Source organism: Pteropus vampyrus, unplaced genomic scaffold (genome assembly GCF_000151845.1).
Source record: "Pteropus vampyrus isolate Shadow unplaced genomic scaffold, Pvam_2.0 Scaffold70, whole genome shotgun sequence".
NCBI lineage: Eukaryota > Metazoa > Chordata > Mammalia > Chiroptera > Pteropodidae > Pteropus > Pteropus vampyrus.
In genome coordinates, this window is record NW_011888851.1 from 2,982,249 (window position 1) to 3,001,139 (window position 18,891).

The window sequence follows — 18,891 nt, forward strand, 5'->3', positions numbered from 1 at the left end:
TAAAAATATTTACAAAGAGTTAAGAATAATTATGTACTTTATGATGTCAAAAAAAAAAAGGTAAAATAAGAATCAGCTAGTTAAGTAAAAGAGATAGAAGTTAAATTTAATATAATTTATAAGAAGAAGCCCTTCAGGTACCTCAGGTCTATAATCAAGACTTTGGCTAGATTGTTTTTAGAAACAAACAAAATGAGATATGTGTAAATCAAGGGTCATGTTTTCCTACCCAGCTGACTCTCTATAAGTGTTATTCAAAGTACTAATCCATGACAAGAGGAGATAAGGAACGTGTACTGGAGTGCAAACCAATACCCTGTTTGCACAGTACTGCTGCTGCTAAGACTACTAAAAACAAAACTCCACAAAAACCCAGCAACGAAAAACCCTAATCTGAAACATACAGTGTGATTTAGCGAAGTTGCTGATTTACAGTCTGGCACATGCTCCTTGTCTCACTGTTCACTTGTAACAAAGTGACTGTGGACTAGTGGCTGGTCCACAGACCACACCATGCTTTGAGTTGCACTGGCTTATTTATAAGGCATTGAAGAATGTTAGGTGTATCAAGCTTTGTTGGGAACTAAGTTACCAGATTTGCCTGATACAGAGATAGGTAGTTAAAATTTTGCAATCCCCATATACTAAAAACAAAGCTAATTTTGTACAAAGTAAAAGCTAACATTTTAGCATGTCATCAACAATGATTTTTATAAAATCTGAAAAAAATACTTTCAGAAACTATATAGCAAGTAAGCAACATTTCTCCTGAAATTTATAGAAACTGAAAGCTAAAAGAGAAATCATTTTTACAGAAATAATTAAGTCTATGGTTTTGAGTTTCGGTATCCACAGTGCACCAGGTACAGACTGATTAAATGTTTAAAATTCTTAGATCTTCATTTTGAAACAAGCACCACTACCGATTCACTGCTGAAAAAGCTCACTTTTTACTTTAAAATTTTATTTTGTTTACTGACTCCCTGGTGTGATTATATAGCATTCATTCACCTGTTCTGATTCCAGATTCTACTATAGAATCATTTGCACAGAAGAGGATCACAGAATCCAAGATAATATAAAAACATAAGTATAAGACATAGTTAAATAAAATCACCACATGCAAAATGATCCTAGTTTTGTTCTTAGAATGACCTCTATAATGGGAAGATGGGAAGATTTTTGGTCCTTCCTACTCATTCCCAAACCACCCCTCACACTCCATTCTCCATTCCCTTTTCTGCCTTGTTTTATTACAAAATATTATAATATTACAAAACAGACATGTACCAACTCAGGATGCAGCCATTCAGAATCACATGGAATTTAAATGTACATTTCAAAACCTTCTATTATTTAATAAACTCAACTGTAGAAATACAACTGCTATTAATTGCAAGAAGAAATTAAGAGATCACTCTAGCTACCCTAGAAAGTGGCAAACTGTAAGATTTACCTTAAATATCAAAATGATAAGTTTTAATAACAATAAGGTAGAATGAAACCATCAGAATCAGAGCGAGTGTGAAGTATCACAACTTCAGAACCTGTACTGCAATTCAAGTAGTGTTAGCTTAACATATTCTCACATGAATTTCAGAATAGGGCAAATTTTCACTTGAGTTATGATATTTAAAACTTTTAAAAATGTCATCAAGGCAAGAAATACATGGAAGCCTCACACATTGCAGTCAAGTAATCTCTGGAACAAGCCACCTGTTTATCGAATATCTCCCATAATAATAATGGGAGAAATAATAATTTGACATAATAATCAAATTTGAAACAATCTTTTCCAATTACCCACCTGCACCACAAAAGTGCCTAAAACAATTGTGCAGAAGATGGCATTATTAAAGATTCCTTCAAACACATTTCTTTCACCATGAATTTTCCGGGCATTTATTTCGTTGAAAAGTTGCATCAGCACAAAGGTATTAAAAACAATAGTGTAATGTTCCGAAGGAGGAGCATGCAAAGGAGCGTTTCTTCCACTATCAATATCAAAAAACTTTTCTCCTGAAAAAATGAGAAATTACTATTTTGTAATTATCGCACAAAATAATTTAACATCTTCAAGGATGTATGCAGTAACAAAAGCTAGCCAGACCTTTATTTGATTCCAAATGATAGCAGACAAAGAGTTGGCGAGGACCTAAGATGACCTAATTTTCTCTCGTTTTACAGATGAGGAAACTGAAGTCCTCAAAAGTATGGTGACATGCTTAAGACCACATATCAAATCAGGACAAGAAATTAGGCTTCTTTTTACTACCCCCAGCCCCCATTTATCACACTGCTTCCCAAAATTTACTAAGTATCCACTGACAAAGAGGAGAAATTAAAGGTAAACAAGGAGTTAGAAAGAAACAACTTATGTTCTTGAAAAATCTGTATCGTTAAAATATCGGAGACATTAACTTGGAACAGAAACAACTGAAGCTTTATCAGGCATTGAATTCTTACCAGCAAACAAGAGTGTAAAGACTACTACAAGTTGATAGAATGCATGACCCAAAATATTCTTCATCATGGTGCGCGAGATGAGAGGCTTATTTCTACCATAAGGTTTCCGAAGCAAGAGAGATTCAGTGGGGGGTTCGGTTGCCAGAGCCAGGGAAGCGAGTGTATCCATTATGAGGTTTACCCACAGCATCTGCACAGCCTTAAGCGGTGAATCCTAGAAAAGACAGGTTTCCTAATAGACATTCACAACTATTCAGGGACTCAGTAATTCTCAGGAAGCCTTTTGTATTTAAAAACTTAAAAAATAGGACAGAATTGTATTTTTATATTAGTTAACCTAAAATATTAAGCTTCAGCTTACTTAAATATTTAAGTATTTTAAAAAGACATATTATACACACCTCTGCTTTAAAATCAACAAGTTTTAATGAACAAACTGTCAACCTACTTGAGTAATACAGGCGCCCGTGAAAGCAACAATCACTGCTACTACATTAACGGTAAGCTGGAACTGAAGGAATTTTGAGATGCTGTCATAGACATTACGTCCCCACATAACTGCTTTAACAATGCTTGTAAAGTTGTCATCTGTGAGAATGATATCGGATGCTTCTTTAGCTACGTCAGTTCCAGCGATGCCCTATTAAAAAAATTCTGTGAATTAGACTAAAAGTTTAAAATATAACTTTTAAATATTCAGATAGTATCAAGTAATAAGCAAAAAATTTACCAATATACTTAAAAATTGACTTAAATTGACTATAAAGAAGGTAATATAGTTATCCTAAGATATTGTCTTTTTGAAAAACATTCAACTTTAGGAGAAATCAAACATAAAAGATTAAGGCACTGACAGTAAAGTTCAAATTAGGTTTAAAAAAAAAAAAAAAAGAGGACTGGACAAAGGCATTACCCTAGTTCCTTCCAAAAGGCACACAAAAAGATATATTAAAAAATGAAAACTCAAAGACAGAATTAGTGGGAAAGGAGACACAGCAAGAAAATCTTAAAAGGCTGGAATGTAGATAATAAAATAGTAAGTAACATTAGGCGAACCCTAGGAAACAGAATCCTAACCCAACAGTAAGGAAAGTGGAGAAGTAGCCTTTTTTTGCACTACAGAACTCATGTATGTAAGGCTCAGGACTTGGCAGTGCCGTGTAGCACTGTCTGTAGGGGTGAAGGTGTGAATAAAAACAGGAGGATTTCTCAAAAGTCTACCAACGACACTGAAAAAGTACTTAGATGGTCCAAACTAAGAACATCAATGTCTGTCAACAGTAGAATGAGATAGATTAATAAGTTATGGATTAATAAAACTGAATGAAACACAAAAGTAATCTTCAGAATACTGGTTATCTTTGCAGTCAGGGCAGTAATTAGAAGGAAGGGTGACTCAGGCATCTGGGGTGTAGATAATATTCTATTTCTTATCTGACATAGAACAGGTCTGTTTGCTTGTGATAATCCATTCTGTTGTGTACTTATTACTCGGGCACTTTTCTGTGTGTGTTATATGTAATAACAAAACGAAAAGGCAGCTTAGATCCTCAGAGCAACTTCTCAAATCCATTCAACCAGGCAATCTCCCACTCCCTCTGACATGGCAGAACACTGCCTTCTATTTTACTAGAGGGAGTACGACAGAGAATGTCTAGATTGAAGGGTATATGAGCACTGCTCAGAGTATAAGGGTGCTATATTGGAAAAAAAAAAAAGAGGTTTAGTTAACTCTGTTTAATGAATGTTGAGACCTTTCTTTCTCTTCCTACTTGTTTCCCAGAATACCAGTATTGAGGACTGTTCTCTAGGTAGCAGATTAAAGGTCCTTTTCTGGGAAATCTGATCTTTTAGGAGAAATACCTAAAAATATTACAATTCAAGGTATCACAGCCAAGGCAGATCACTTTACTGAGAAGCTTCTGGTTGACAAACCCCACCTATAGGCCCAAGGCTTTTTAGCTTTTCAGCTCCATATCAGCAAATAGGCAGAGAATATGAAGAATCACCTGACATCTGAGGAAAGCACTAACCTGAAAGACAGACTAAACCAAAAGGAAAATGAAGACAGACTCTGCAGAGACAAAAGCTCATTAAAAAAAAAAAAAAATCAAACCTTTAGAAAGGTAAAAAGTACATCCATGAAATAAGAACAGGATGTTAAAATAAGAACAAAAACTCAAGAGAACCAAAAACAACTCTTGGAAATTAAATATATGACTCAGAGAAATGAAAAACAACAGGAGTTGAGGAAATGGCCCTGAAAATAAAGCAAGATGACAAAGGTATGGTAAACAGGAAAAAAGAAAAAGATAATTTAAGTTCAAGAAGTTCAAAATCAGGGGGGATATTTCACAAAGAAGAAACAGTGGAGAGGAAATAGGACTAGTATAGGAAAATTTCACAAAATTGAAGAAAATGAGTTTTCATAGTAAAAAGCTGTTCTAAGACAAATCATCATGGCATTCAGAGGACTAAAAACAAATACGTATATACTCCTAGAAAGGAAAAAGGAAAAAAACAAAACAAAACCAAGAGGTTGAAAATTCAAAATGGTATGTAAACAACAGCAGAGGAATAAATTCAGAATTCTAAATGAAAATGATTTTCAGGCTAGAGTTTTACACCAAGTCAGATTAAGAATCAAGAGTGACAAGAGAATGGAGATTTCGGTTATAAAAGTTATTGAAAAGTTTAACTCTCATAATCCTTTTTCTCAGGAAACTACTGGAGGAGATAGCTCTACTACATGAGGGAGTAAACACAAAAAGGCAATGGCATCAAATCCAGGAAATACAAGACCCTATATAAGATAGAGGTAAAGGAAATCCTCAGGAATGGGAAAAACAAGCCAGCTGTGTAGCAGGCCTAGCAAACGGTTCAGATTAAAGCATGTAAGAGGATCTGGGATAGGTAGGTATATCTAAGAAGGTGAAACTGGTAAAAGTGCCAGATGTCTCTGATGCAATGAAAGGAGAATTTGGTGATGAATTATTGTTAAGTATATAGAAAAACTAAGCAAAAATAAATAAATAAACTTAAAAGAAATTGAATGAAAAAGACAACCTACAGGGAATACAAAAAGTTGTGCAAGGAAATAAAATTAATTACAGATCACATGGCTCGGCTTGGAACAGCACTGACAATCCTGATAAGGATTATTTATTGAGGTATCCAAAATTATGATAAAATGCTGATGGAGGAATGATAGGATAGATAGTATGCATGAAAGCATACAGGGGTGAAAACAGTGTGTGTGCGCCTGTGTATATGTGCATGTGAAGTGCTAAATCCTTATTGTCCTTAATAAAAAGTCAACAGCAAATGCTTATATTTAAAAAAAAAAAAGCACTATAATCATTTAGATATACGGAGGCAAACAGCTAAAATAGTTGGTTTCCTTTAGTCAAAAAATGAGTTGGAAGAAATGATATGTAGTAGGGGACTTAGATATTAAGTCTTATAGAACTATTTAACTTTTTAAATGCTATGCATATATTGTTTTAATAAACACAAAAACAAGGTTCAAATCAAACTTATCTTGAAATATTCCATTAAGGAAGAATTTTAATCTACAATTTTAGTCTCTAGCTCCTAATCTGAATATTTTACTTTTAATGTGCAATGTATTTAACACATCTAAGCCCAATAGGTTTCCCTGCCTCTAATTATTCTCCTGTCTTTTACAAATGCAAATCTTATCACTCCACTGTTCAAAATCCTTCAAAATTTCCAGTTATTAAGATAGTCATGGGGATGGATGTAAATTATAACATAGGAAATATAGTCGATAACGTTGTAATAACTATGTATGGTGTGAGATGGGTACTAGATCAGCGGGACTACTTTGTAAGGTATATAAATGTCTAATAACTGCTGTACACCTGAAAATAATATAATATTGTACGTCAACTATAATTGAAAAATAAACTAAAAAAAAAATCCTCCAAAATTTAAAAAGTAACTTTAAAATGTTAACTTGTGTCCAAAGAAAAACTAGTTCCATAATCAAACAAGCATAAGAAACTTTCCATCAAAAAAAGGTAAATAGCTTTTTTATGAGCTTCTCCGGAGCTGTATGCTAACAAGCAACGTCTTCAAACTTATTTTACTCTATCAGAAGTCAGTTTGGGAAGTGCTTATCTACTGGGTAAAAGAATAAATTCCTTATCTTGGTATTCTAGGCCCTTATCAGGTGGCCCCTGTCAACCCTTCCAGTTTCACATCCCTTTACCCACCAATACCACACCCGCTTCTATTTATGTTAAAACTATAGTCATAAGCTGTATAAAGATGTTTTAGTCAAGGAAGGACTGAATATATGATGGTGGTCCCAATAAGATTATTAATGGGGTTGAAAAATTCCTATTGCCTAGTGATGCTGTATTGTTGTAACATTATAGTGCATGCATTACTACTCATGTGTTTGTGGTGATGCTGGTGTAAACCCATACTCAGTTACATAAAATTATAACACATAGAATTATGTACAGGCCATTAATACTTGATAATGATAACAAATGACTGTGCTACTGGTTTATGTATTTACTATACTAGACTTTTTATCGTTATTTTAGTATGCTCATTAAAAAAGAAGTATGCTGTATAACACTATGTATGCTGTTATGCCGGCAACAGCCTCATACATCTTGTTTACTGCATCTTGACTGCATCATTTTCCATTGTCCTTGATTTAATCTCAAGTTGTTTTGTACAGTAACATGCTGTATAGGCTTGTAGCCTAGGAGCAACAGGCTATATTAGTAGCCGTGTGAGTTACCAGATCATGGTATCGCAGTGCTTGTGTTAAGGTAACCCTTATTTTATTTAATAATGGGCCATTATTAAGGACTTCTAGGTGCAAAGTAGGCTATACGATTTAGGTTTGTGTCAGTGTACTCTATGATGTTTGTACAATGACAAAATGGCCTAACGACGCGTCTCAGAATGTATCCCCGTTAAGCAGCACATACCTGTACCTGCAATTCACTAAAGGTTTCTTGGCTGTAATTTTCTGCATGCTCTTCTCCCTCCCTCAGCTCAAACAGCATTTCTTTCAGAAAACCTTTCGCAGTTGCCATTGGCAGAATCCGTAACTTCTCCCTTGAGGCACTCAGTATGGTGTTGTATTTACTCCTTCACTGGCTGCCACTATGCTTTTCATCTATTTCCTTGTGTGCTAAACCTTTAGAAGGCAGCAACGACTCACTTCTAATGTTTCTGGACTGGAATACTGAAAATTGCTTCTTAATGTTTAGAGATTAAACAAGTAAATCCTTTATTAATCCAAACTTTAAGAAGAATATTTTAATTACCTTGGGGAAAATTTTATTATCATAGATGTATTTGGTTATAGAAATACATCATGGCCTTCAGTCTCTGATGACAGAAATATCTGTACAGGTGGTTAACTAAATTTTTTTGGTAAGAACAGTGTAATACAGTAGTCCCCCCTTATCTGTGGGGCATGTTTCAAACCCCAGTGAAAGCCTGAAATTGCAGATAGTGCCATTTCCTATATATACAGACCTACGACAAAGTTTAATTTATAAATTAGGCACAGTAAAAAATTAAGAATATCTAACAGTCTATGGCCATGCCACCCTGAACATGCCTGATCTCGTCTCATCTGGGAAGCAAAACAGGGTCAGGCCTGATTAATACTTGGATGGGAGACCACCTAGGAATACCAGGTACTGTAGGCGTTAAAACAAACAAACAAACAAACATCTAATAAAAAAGAAATTATAAGAATATACTTTAATAGAAGTTATGTGAATATGCTCACTCTCAAAATATCTTATTTTACTATATTCACCCTTCTTATGATATGAGATGATACAATGCCTATGTGATGAGATAAAGTGAGGTAAATGATATGGCAACCTCAGCATACAATATTTTTCTTTAGTAAGTCAAGAACTTCTATCTTTTCACTCACATAAAGGAAGGACTTCACAGCTCCTCTTTGCCATATCTGTATTGCCAGCATCACTACTCTTACACTTTGGGGATATTATTAAGTAAAATAAGGGTTATTTGAACACAAGCACTGCAATACCATGACAGTGGAGATGGTAATTTAGATGGCTACCAAGAGACTGATGGGTGGATAGCGCATACACTGTGGGTACCCTGGACAAAGGGATGACTCATATTCTAGACTGGATGGGGCATGCCAATGCAAGATTTCAATATACTACCTAGAACAGCATACAATTTAAAACTATGAATTGTTTATTTCTGGAATTCTCCTTTTAATATTTTAGAACCGTGGTTGACCTTAGGTAACTGAAACCACAGGAAACAAAACCACGGATGGGGGCGGTTACTATATAGTAAAAAAATAATGCAACTATATTTATTTTAAATGTACCATGGAGGCTTGCTATCTAAAGGAATTCTAAGAGAAATGAGTAAATAAAGGAAAATGCCAGACTTCTTTGCAAGGTTAATAATGTACTCACATTAAAGTCCTTCTGTAAATCTGTTGTAAATTTTATTTTAATGTTGAATTTGCTAAATATATAGTGTATATATGTCCAGTGTGTGTATACATATATACTCACATATACACCTATCTTTATATTTATCTATCTACAGAGAGAACAGAAAGATAGATAGGGTTCTAAAATGCTGTTTCTGCCCGAAAAATAAGTTTAGAAAGAACTAATCAATAACAGTTTGTATCTAATAAAAGCCCAAGACAAATAATTTTGCCTTTCGATTTTAAAATATAAAATTGAAGAACTGAACAGATACACAATCAAAGTAAATTCAAGCTTGAGCAAGACTGTTTTTAAATCCAAGTCACTAAGCAATTATTGTTTCTCCACATCTAAAAAACAAATTTAGATTTTTTGATGTGCTACCATTAAAAAATGTGGCACAATAGGCCTAAAACCTTCAGGGCTTAAAAAATCAAACAAACAAAGCAGCCGCTGTACTGTGTTTTTGTTTACATTACTGTATTTACTCTGTATATATTTAAAGCCTTTAGCATCTGCATTAAACACGTAAATTTTAGGAAGTTTTTTAAATTTTAAAATGCATTATAAAATGCCTGCCCAGTCAGCTATCTAGACTTAAGAATCCTGCTAAATGCTCAAGAGCAGCAGTGAGTGATCCTGTTTGCCTACAGCCAAAGGAACAACACTTAAATAGTCCTTACCCTTCAGCTAGTCTGTACGAATCTTCAGAAGTTCATATCAATGTGCTCCCAAACATAATAAAGTTTGGGATAGGGTAGGGTGGGGATCTTTGGGTTCACAGCCAATGGTTGAGAGCACCTTATCTATGTAATTTCCTTTTTCCATATTGCTCACTCCTGTTGAAAGGCTGCCCCCAGGGTGGTGGTTTTGCTAACCCCCTATTTCAGCAGCAAAATACCAGGAGGACAAACTATGCAAATAAACTTTGGTATGCAAAAATATTCTCCTATCTGGAACTTCTGGGGCCAGACTGTTTCAGAATTCAGCTTCTCATATTTTAGAAAGATGAGGCACATAACTTCTATCACAAATGCTCCCAGAGGAGGTTAGCACCCCATAAAACCACATTAATATCTCTATAATGGCTATGAATGTTTATATTAAGTGGGACAAATAACATCCTTATATCAGTTCAGGATAAGTTTTGCAATCAAATAAGTCAGCTGCAAATCTAGGAAAGAAATTCTGGCTTTCAGATTTTTGAATTTGAGAATTACAATTATAGACCTGTATTTTCCAAAAATAAAATAAAACTAAATTAAAATTAAATTTTCTGTGGCACTGAAGATTTATTCCAACACTGAAAAATTGGAATAGAATCAAAGATATAAAAATCTAAATTCAATTATTAAACACTTATGTAGCATATGAATTCATAATATCACTTTTATAGTAAATGCTTCATCAGTACTATGACTACCGTATAAGAAAATAATAATGAAATGCTTTAATTTTAAATTTGATTTAAAAAATCAAATGTAAGTTGAGAACTTTTGGGGAAAAAGTATATTTTTTCAATCAGAAAAGATTCCACCTATTAAATACAAAATGATGACATTCAGTTACTCTTAAGAGACATTTTCAGTTGAGTGGAAGATTCTCAATTATTTTTTTAACTTTAATACATATAACTGTTCTGTCTCTTAAAAGGATTGTTGCAAGGTTCAGATGAAATAACAGACATATATTTTACAGAATATGGGTAAATGTATGATCTTATTATAACTATTCAAAAGAAGTCATCTTCTATCCCAGATTTCAGTGAATCAAATAAATGTATAAACTAACTAGACATAAATCAATTTAAGCTTATACATTATTCCTCAAACTAATCTTAAGGGACAATGTCTAAAATCAATAGCAACTTAGTAAAACAAACAAACAAAAAACCCAGCCAGTAAATTACACTTGAGTAGATAAGTTCCTACCATTGCAAATCCAACGTCAGCTTTCTTTAGTGCTGGACCATCATTTGTACCATCACCTGTTACAGCTACAACCTGACGCTGATCTGAGACAGTGCTGTCAATTATACCTGAAACATAAATATTTGTGCTATAAAAAATTCCCTTTAATTAATAAGGTGATTCTGCAGTATAACCTGACAAGTCAGTTTTACAGACTCAAGGTTAAAAATAAATAATTAAACAGAGGAATGAACACTGCTGAAATGTTGGGTAAGGACCAACTCCAGAAAACTAAAGTTACAGTAGGAACAATATCCTGTTTTAACCACTGAAGATTAACATATTCATCCAAGGTATCAAAAGAAAATGTATTTAATTTTACTGTAAAAGATGATATCCATGGCTTAATCTAACATTCAGTATCTATTACTATTTTAGGAAGAACATATTTCTGTATTAAGAAACTGTGAAATAATTATAAAATTTACTAACCTTTAACCAGTGTATGTTTGTCAGTAGGAGATGATCTTGCAAGTACTCGAAGCTTTGGCCAAATCTTGTCTATCCGCTCTTGCTCAATCTATAAATTTTTGTCAAAGTTAAAATGTGCCCAAACCTAGTTTCATAATTCTAAATTAGTTATCTCGCGAAAGCATCAGTGGTTCTCAAAAGTGTAGTTAACAGATCAGCAGCATCAGCAATTCCTGCGAACTTGTTAGAAATGCAAATCTTGAGCAAGGCTCCACGTTGATCTTATTAAATACTCTGGGGTGGGGCCTACCTATGTTTTAAAAAGCTCTTCGAGTAACCCTGATGCATACTCAGGTTTGGGAACCACTACAATATGTATCTTTATAAGATCAGAGCCTATGAAAAATGGAAGCTCCTTAACTTAGCATAAAAAGCTCAGAGTTTGAGGTCCCCTAAAATATGCTTCATATCAACCTTTCCAAACTCATCTCTCATCACCTGCTTATACATACTATACTTCTGAAACTGGCCTAAACTTAAAAATAAGTGCTCACAAATTTATCACTTGTATCTTTTATTTTCTAAAATACTAGTGTTTTGCTTCTTGAAGTGTGGGCTGCATTTATTCATATGTGATGCCTAATGCACAGTGAATATTCAATATATATTTGTTGAATGAAATTTCTAATATATTAAAAATATATCACTTAAAAAATAAAAAACCCTTACCTCTCCTTTTTCATTTCGTATTCTCCTGTTGAAATCTTTACCTTCAAGGCACAGGAAATCTTCCCCAGGATGTAAAATACCACATTTGGTAGCAATAGCCCGAGCAGTATTAATGTTATCACCAGTGACCATCCGCACAGTAATTCCAGCCCGCTGACATTTCTTTATTGCATCTGGTACCTGGTTTACATGGGGGAAAAAAAAAAAAAATCCGTATTATGAAAGAAAATTAGTATTTCCAGAAGGAAAAAAATCTCACTGAATATGCATTACTTTATAGTCTCACGCATAATAACTTTAATTCATTCTCAATATTCAATATTTCTTGAATTATTCCCAATAACCTCTTCTTTCCTCTTCCACTGCCACAGTCCTAGTTCAGGCTTCATTTTCGGCTGTCATGGAACTTAATTTGTTTGCATTATTTATTTACCAAAGGCTTTTCAAAGCCCACCCCCACCTTCCCCATCAACCATTACACAATTCTTCCCTGGCTGGCTTTCTACCTTTCTGGTTTTACTGCCCATAGAACACCAGAGTAAATGTTGGTATTCCTTAGGGTTATGGGTGGTTCACCTACTTTCATACCTTTGACTACCATCTGTGTGCTGATAACTTTCAAATCTACATCTTTTCTCCATATCACTGAGAGAGCTGGATTTACAGTTCCATGAGAAAAGTGGGCATCAGAATTTGGGGGCCCAAAATGGAGACCATGTTTTCTAAAACTACTTATCTAACAGGAACCTAAGGGTCATCTTGCCTCTTCCATCTCCCTTACCTTATACATCCTGACGGGCTTTAGATTTTACCTCAAACCTTCCCGTGTCTCCACTGTTTGTCAACTAAGCTAGTGCAACAGCTTTTTAATTCCTATCCCTGTCTTTATGTTTGTTACTCCTTTGAAATATCTCACATATTTTACAGGAGAATTCTTTTTCTAATACACTTTCTTAAAAATACATGATGATCGCCCAACTGTTACACTGTAAATCACAAAGTCCTTACTATAACAGAGATTACACTGGAGCCTCAGAATAGTTTTCTAGATTTACCTAAAAAATTTCTCTACTATATAAAACTTGATAGATGAATAATCTACATATTATTTTTGTGCCTGTTTCTGTAGTTCCCTTTGCCTAGAAAATCCTTTCCTGCTCTTCTCTAACCAGAAAACCTATACTGATCCTATAAGAGCAGAGGTTGCAAAAGAAAATGCTTACAGGGCCACGCAGGTAACATAAAAGAAGAAAACAGGCTGAAAGTGACAAACCCTAGATGAATGACTAATGAAAGAGCTACTTAGTTCATGACTATTTTTACCATGGAAGAATGAGTGCCCAATGTTGACAGAACCTACAATTTTAAGAGAAAGCATAAACCCAGATTTGTGTGTACTCTCTTAATATTTAATGTTTTAAACAGACACACAAACACACACACACACAAAGATAATGTCACTGAAGGCTAAATCTGACCTATAAGCTGTCTGTGACTTCTACTGTAAATACAGTTTAAGTGTAACGTCTCTGGGTGCTTTCATGGCCTACCTAAAAAGAACTGTGCCTCATTTTCTACACATATCTCTATTATAGCTCATACATCATATTATAGTTATTCATTTACCCGAGTTTCTAGTAAATCAATGAGCTTCTTGAGAGTAGAACCCTGACCTCCTCATGTCTGCATCACCAATGCCTGGCACAAAGCCTTTTATTCATTTAACAAATGTAAGTGGAGCTCAGTATTTGCTGAACTACTGAATTAAGTATCTTTGGGAAAATAGTCACCCTTAGGCATTTTCCAAGGACAAGCATCATCCAGACAGGGTACTATGGATATCACTGTGTCTTAGAACATGTGTGCAATTTAATTACTGGCAACATACATAAATATGTATCTATAAATTATAAGTTTTACAATGTAAAAATATATCCCTCTATCCAGTGAACTCTTAGTCATTCAATTCATTGGGGAGAAACATCATATGCATTCACTTAAACTAACAATGAATGCCAGGCACTATGCTAGATGATGGTGACATAGAGCTGAATGAAAGAACGGAGCCTCCCAGAGTATTATTAAAAAAAAAAAAAAAAAAAAAATCAGAATTTGATTTTGAAAACACTGTATAAATGTAATATATATCCTGATATTTTATTTGAGATAAAATATAACCAAAACTTGTCCATCTAAGCACTCACTGATCAGGTGGTGTCCTGAGATCATTTGGAATAGGAGAACAATGAATAAGAGGAAGAAACTGGTCTCAGGTTAAAATTATGTGGCAAATAATATTTAAGAAAAAAACAAACTAACACTTATTAAACTGCTCACTAACCACCACGTAAATACTTCCACTTAAAACTCACAAACTACCTCCACTTCACAGATAAGAAACGGAAGAGAAGTACCTTGTTCAAGTACCTATGTACATGAAATAAAGCTGGATTTGTTCTAGGTATCTAATTAATCTAAATTCTCTACATCAGAACCTCATAGTACAGAATGCTCAGAGAAAGCTGTTTCATATTACAGTTTTACTTTAGTAAAAAAATACCCATCTCATTTTGTGATACTGAAAAAATTAAGTGTCACTTACATGTTTAAAAATAAGACAAAACTCTCCATCAACCTCAATGCCAAGAACACAATAGCAATACTTTCCAAAGGACAAAACTTCTAGACATCTTGATTTAATATTATATTTAGATAAGACTTAAGCTGTAAGCTAATGTGTAATAAAACTTCGAAAGGTTTTCCTCTAACCAATAGTTGGCAAAAATGGTCCACTTGGATGTTTCATAAGCATCTGAAACTCCAAAACTCCAAACTGAATTTATCTTGATCTCTAAATATGCTGCTTCTTCTGATTCTCTTATTACAGTGGTGATAACAACTACGATCTACCCAGTATGCAAGTTAGACACTGACTTCCTCTCTTCTAGATTTGTGGAGATATCACAGTATTAAACTCTCGTTAGCTATATACTCCCCTCAGGAGATCTCCATTAGCTTCAAATGAATGCTTCAGCCTAGACCACTTCCAGGCTCCGCTGTCCCAATGCCTAACTTGATATACATTTGGGTGTTTCAGACACACCAACAATGTTAAAAAATGGGTATCCAAACTCAACCTAGTCATTCCTAATTCATTCTACCTCTATTTACTTTGAAATCATCCCTTTCTATCTTCCCTGCCACAATTGTAGTTCTAAGCCACGATCATCTCTTGCCTGAGATTACTGCAATAATCTTACTGGCTTCCCTGCTTCTATTCCTCTATTTTATTTCTTACATAGTACCCAAAATAGTATTTTAACAATACAAATCATGTCACTATCTAGCCTGAATGTCTTTAGTTTTAGGATACAATCCAGAGTGCCTACTGCCTAGTATGGCCAAAGATAATCGCATCTGCCTCTTCTTGTTCACAGACTGGCTTCCTTTCCATCTCTGAAATATATAAATACTTCCTCACCTCCAGGCCCCTGCATATTTTGTTCCATTTGCCTGGAATACTTTTCTTGCAGCTATTTATATGGCTGGATCACTTTTAGCCATTAGATTGCTGCTAGTATCATATCCTCAGAGATTCTTAGTGTGGTCTCTCAATTATCTTAATTTTATTGCCCTGTGCATATCCTTTATAGTTTTTACCACATCTATACTTATCTGATGTCATCTTGCCCAAACCACCCCGGCCCCCCCCGCCCCCGCCCCGCCACCATGCCATACAGAATATAAGGCCTCTGAGGGCAGGGACCAAGTCTTTTTCCTCATAGAATGTATTTTTACTTAGCATACTGTCCATGTATCTATAATTTTGTCTGGTTGTCTTACTTCTCTAGAATATAAATTTCATGACTATTTTTCTTTAACTGTAGTATTTCCAGTTCCTAAAAGAGTTCCTGGTACTACACACTGGGTGTTGAATCAATCAGATGACAGTCAGTGAGCAAGAGCTGTTTTCACCTTTGTGCTTTTACTCAAATTGCTTCTTTCTTCGGAATGTGCTTACCACTCTCTCTCTTGGTTTAGCTAATACCTCCTCATCCTTTAAGACTCAGATCAGGTAATTAACCTCTAGGAAGTTTTATTTGACCACTCCAGTGGTTAATATAGCACATGTGTTTTAGACAGAGCCAGGATTTGAACAAACTAGCTTTATGATCTAGAACTCACCTCTACAATCTCAACTTTTTTTCCATCTCTCAAATGAAAGTAATAATATTCATAATTCGTAGAGGCAAACATTAAAATAAATAATACATGTGAAGTACCCGGCACAATATCTGGCACCCAATAAGACCTCAATAAAAAGATGGTATTACTTTAGGCTAGGTTGAGGGTTCATGTTCTATATTCATATAACATGCTCTCTATATATCTAATGATGTACTAACATCCTGGGTTATAATGATCATTATATGTTTGACCATCCCCACCCAGGACAGTGACTTCTTTAAGGCCAGAGATCAGATCTCAAAAATCTTAATGTCTCTAATATACCCTAGTATAGTGCCTGGCACACAGTAGTTGCTCAATAAGCTTTAAAAAAATGATATAAAGAAGAAAAGTAAAGTCTAGAGTTGCATGCTATCTGATATGGTAGTGAAATGTTTAAATTTAAATCAAATCAAATCAAATCAAATCAAAAATTCAGTTTTGTAATTGTACTAGTCATACTCAGAGAATTCAGTAGTCATGTGGCCAGTGGCTACTGTACTGAACAATATATAGAACATTTCTATCATCATGGAGTGTTCAACTGGACAGTGTTGGTCTTGAGACTATGAAAACAAATAACTTAGTGGCATCTATTATTTAATTTAATATAAATACCAATTGAAAAAGCTACTCAGTTTAAGGCACTGTGCTAGGTTATGGTGGTATAAACACACAGGCCCTCAAGAGAAGCTGCCTAATTAAAAACTATAAATAAGTAGTATTGCATCATAAGCACTATTATTTCACTTATCCGGTTCACAGAGGAAAAAAAAATAAAATTACAAGCACCAAGAATTTTACTAGAAAAGTTGTTACAATTAGTGCCTAGATCCTCTACAGTTAAGATTCTGCACATGCAGAACACAGAATATTTCACCACCTCAGGTCTCACAGGATCTTCAATCCCCACAACAGCAATGCATGTAAGGCCGGTGACAATATCATTTTCATTATCCCACTCTGGTTCTGGTTCTCCTGCTGGGAAATCTCTGAATGCAAGACATATGGTTCTCAAGCCTTCTGATGCCATCGGTTCAATCACAGTTTTTACAATATCATCACGGTCCCTTGGTCTGAACACTTTTGCCTCACCATTAGCACTCAAGATTTTGAAACACCTAAAAGGAAATGTTGAATCCAAACATCAATAATTAACAAAAATAAATGGTTAATACCATTTAAATGAACTGGAAGGGCTAGAAATCATGGGATCTGATATCTGGAATTTAGAGAACTATATATGTTGTATTTTTACAGACTTAAATCATATTTACTTTTCATTTTCCTCTTTGCAAAAGACAGTTCTAATTTTATGGTTCTCATTTGATAGTTTTCCATTTTATCAGTTACTCTAGATATTCTCTAAACCTTCGTTTTAGAAATGCACAGCTTTTACGTTTTCATAGAGAACCCATAGAGTCAGAGGAGAATAAACTATACACACCTATCCATTCTGGTACAGAGTTAAGACATTAATTTTAATCAATACAAAATTCACAAATATTTTCTTCTTTTAAAGTAAAAAGCCAAGTTCAATCAACCCCTTACCTGAGACGTTGTTTCATCACCTATACTGTTTTAACCATGAAAGAAAAAAAAATAACTTATTGTTAAAATAAGCATTCTATTAGAATGAGAGAGATAATGCCAAAATAGTTTTACTGTCAGTGACACTAACCACAACCTTTTAATTATGTGGTATACAAAAATTACATTGTAGACTTCTCTAAAGTTTATTTTTCATTTAACCTATGTTCCTCTCCCTTGGTGATGCCACCTCCTCCTGCTTCTAGGCAGGTGACTGCCAAGTCCACATTTTCAGTTTTTACAATTTTCCAAAGCTTTCCATCACTGCTGAAGAGTTCCACTCAAAAGTTATACCGGTACCTTAAATTTACCATGTGTAAAACTAAAAGCTGTCCTCTCACTGCCCATCTAATGAACATTATCCCAATAATTTTGATGTACGGTAGTAAGTCCATTTAATGTCATTGATAGGTTCTGCAACTTTAAGTGAAACAACGTATAATGAAATCAATTTTACCATGGGCTAACTGATATAAACAGGAGTTAAGTTCCCATGGCATCTCATCAACATTATAACGACTTTGAATGAAATGTTATTCGAAGACCTGCTATAAATCTAAAATCTCACCTTACTTTCTCAATAAATCTAAAATCTCACCCAAATACTTACTTTCTCATCATCCATATAATATTAGCTCCTAAGTCCTATATATTTGTCTTCTCAACAGTCTTCTGAATGGTGCCTCTCCTTTCTCTTCCTCCCTCTGCTACTGCCTTTTTCTGGCTCTCACGTCGAGCTAAAGCCTTTTAACTAATATCTGTTTCCAGTCCATCCTTTTTCCTTTAACCCACCTTATTCCCTGATGCAAGAATTATCTTCAGACCCAGCTTTTATCATTCCATTACTTGATAAAAACATACTTCCGTCATGTTCTCTGGCTTACTAAATTTTAAAGGCTCAGCCTATATATATATACACACACACACACACATATACTTACTATATATCAGATTCCAGTCTATGTATTTTACAGGCATTATTTTATTTCACTGTGACAGAATTGGTGATT

General features: G+C 34.5%; 1 protein-coding gene across 3 annotated transcripts in view; it reads right to left on the reverse strand.

Moving 5' to 3' along the window:
* ATP2B1 (ATPase plasma membrane Ca2+ transporting 1) overlaps positions 1-18,891 on the reverse strand; it is a 115,966-nt gene that overhangs the window by 15,352 nt on the left and 81,723 nt on the right. For all 3 annotated transcript variants that reach the window (XM_011361764.2, XM_011361763.2, XM_023531552.1), the window contains 7 exons: positions 17,175-17,412; positions 12,065-12,244; positions 11,357-11,444; positions 10,886-10,992; positions 2,915-3,106; positions 2,467-2,680; positions 1,808-2,019 (listed from right to left, as the gene is read on the reverse strand). In XM_011361764.2, coding sequence (XP_011360066.1) covers positions 1,808-2,019; positions 2,467-2,680; positions 2,915-3,106; positions 10,886-10,992; positions 11,357-11,444; positions 12,065-12,244; positions 17,175-17,412 — 1,231 coding nt within the window. The remainder of the gene's footprint in view (positions 1-1,807; positions 2,020-2,466; positions 2,681-2,914; positions 3,107-10,885; positions 10,993-11,356; positions 11,445-12,064; positions 12,245-17,174; positions 17,413-18,891) is intronic.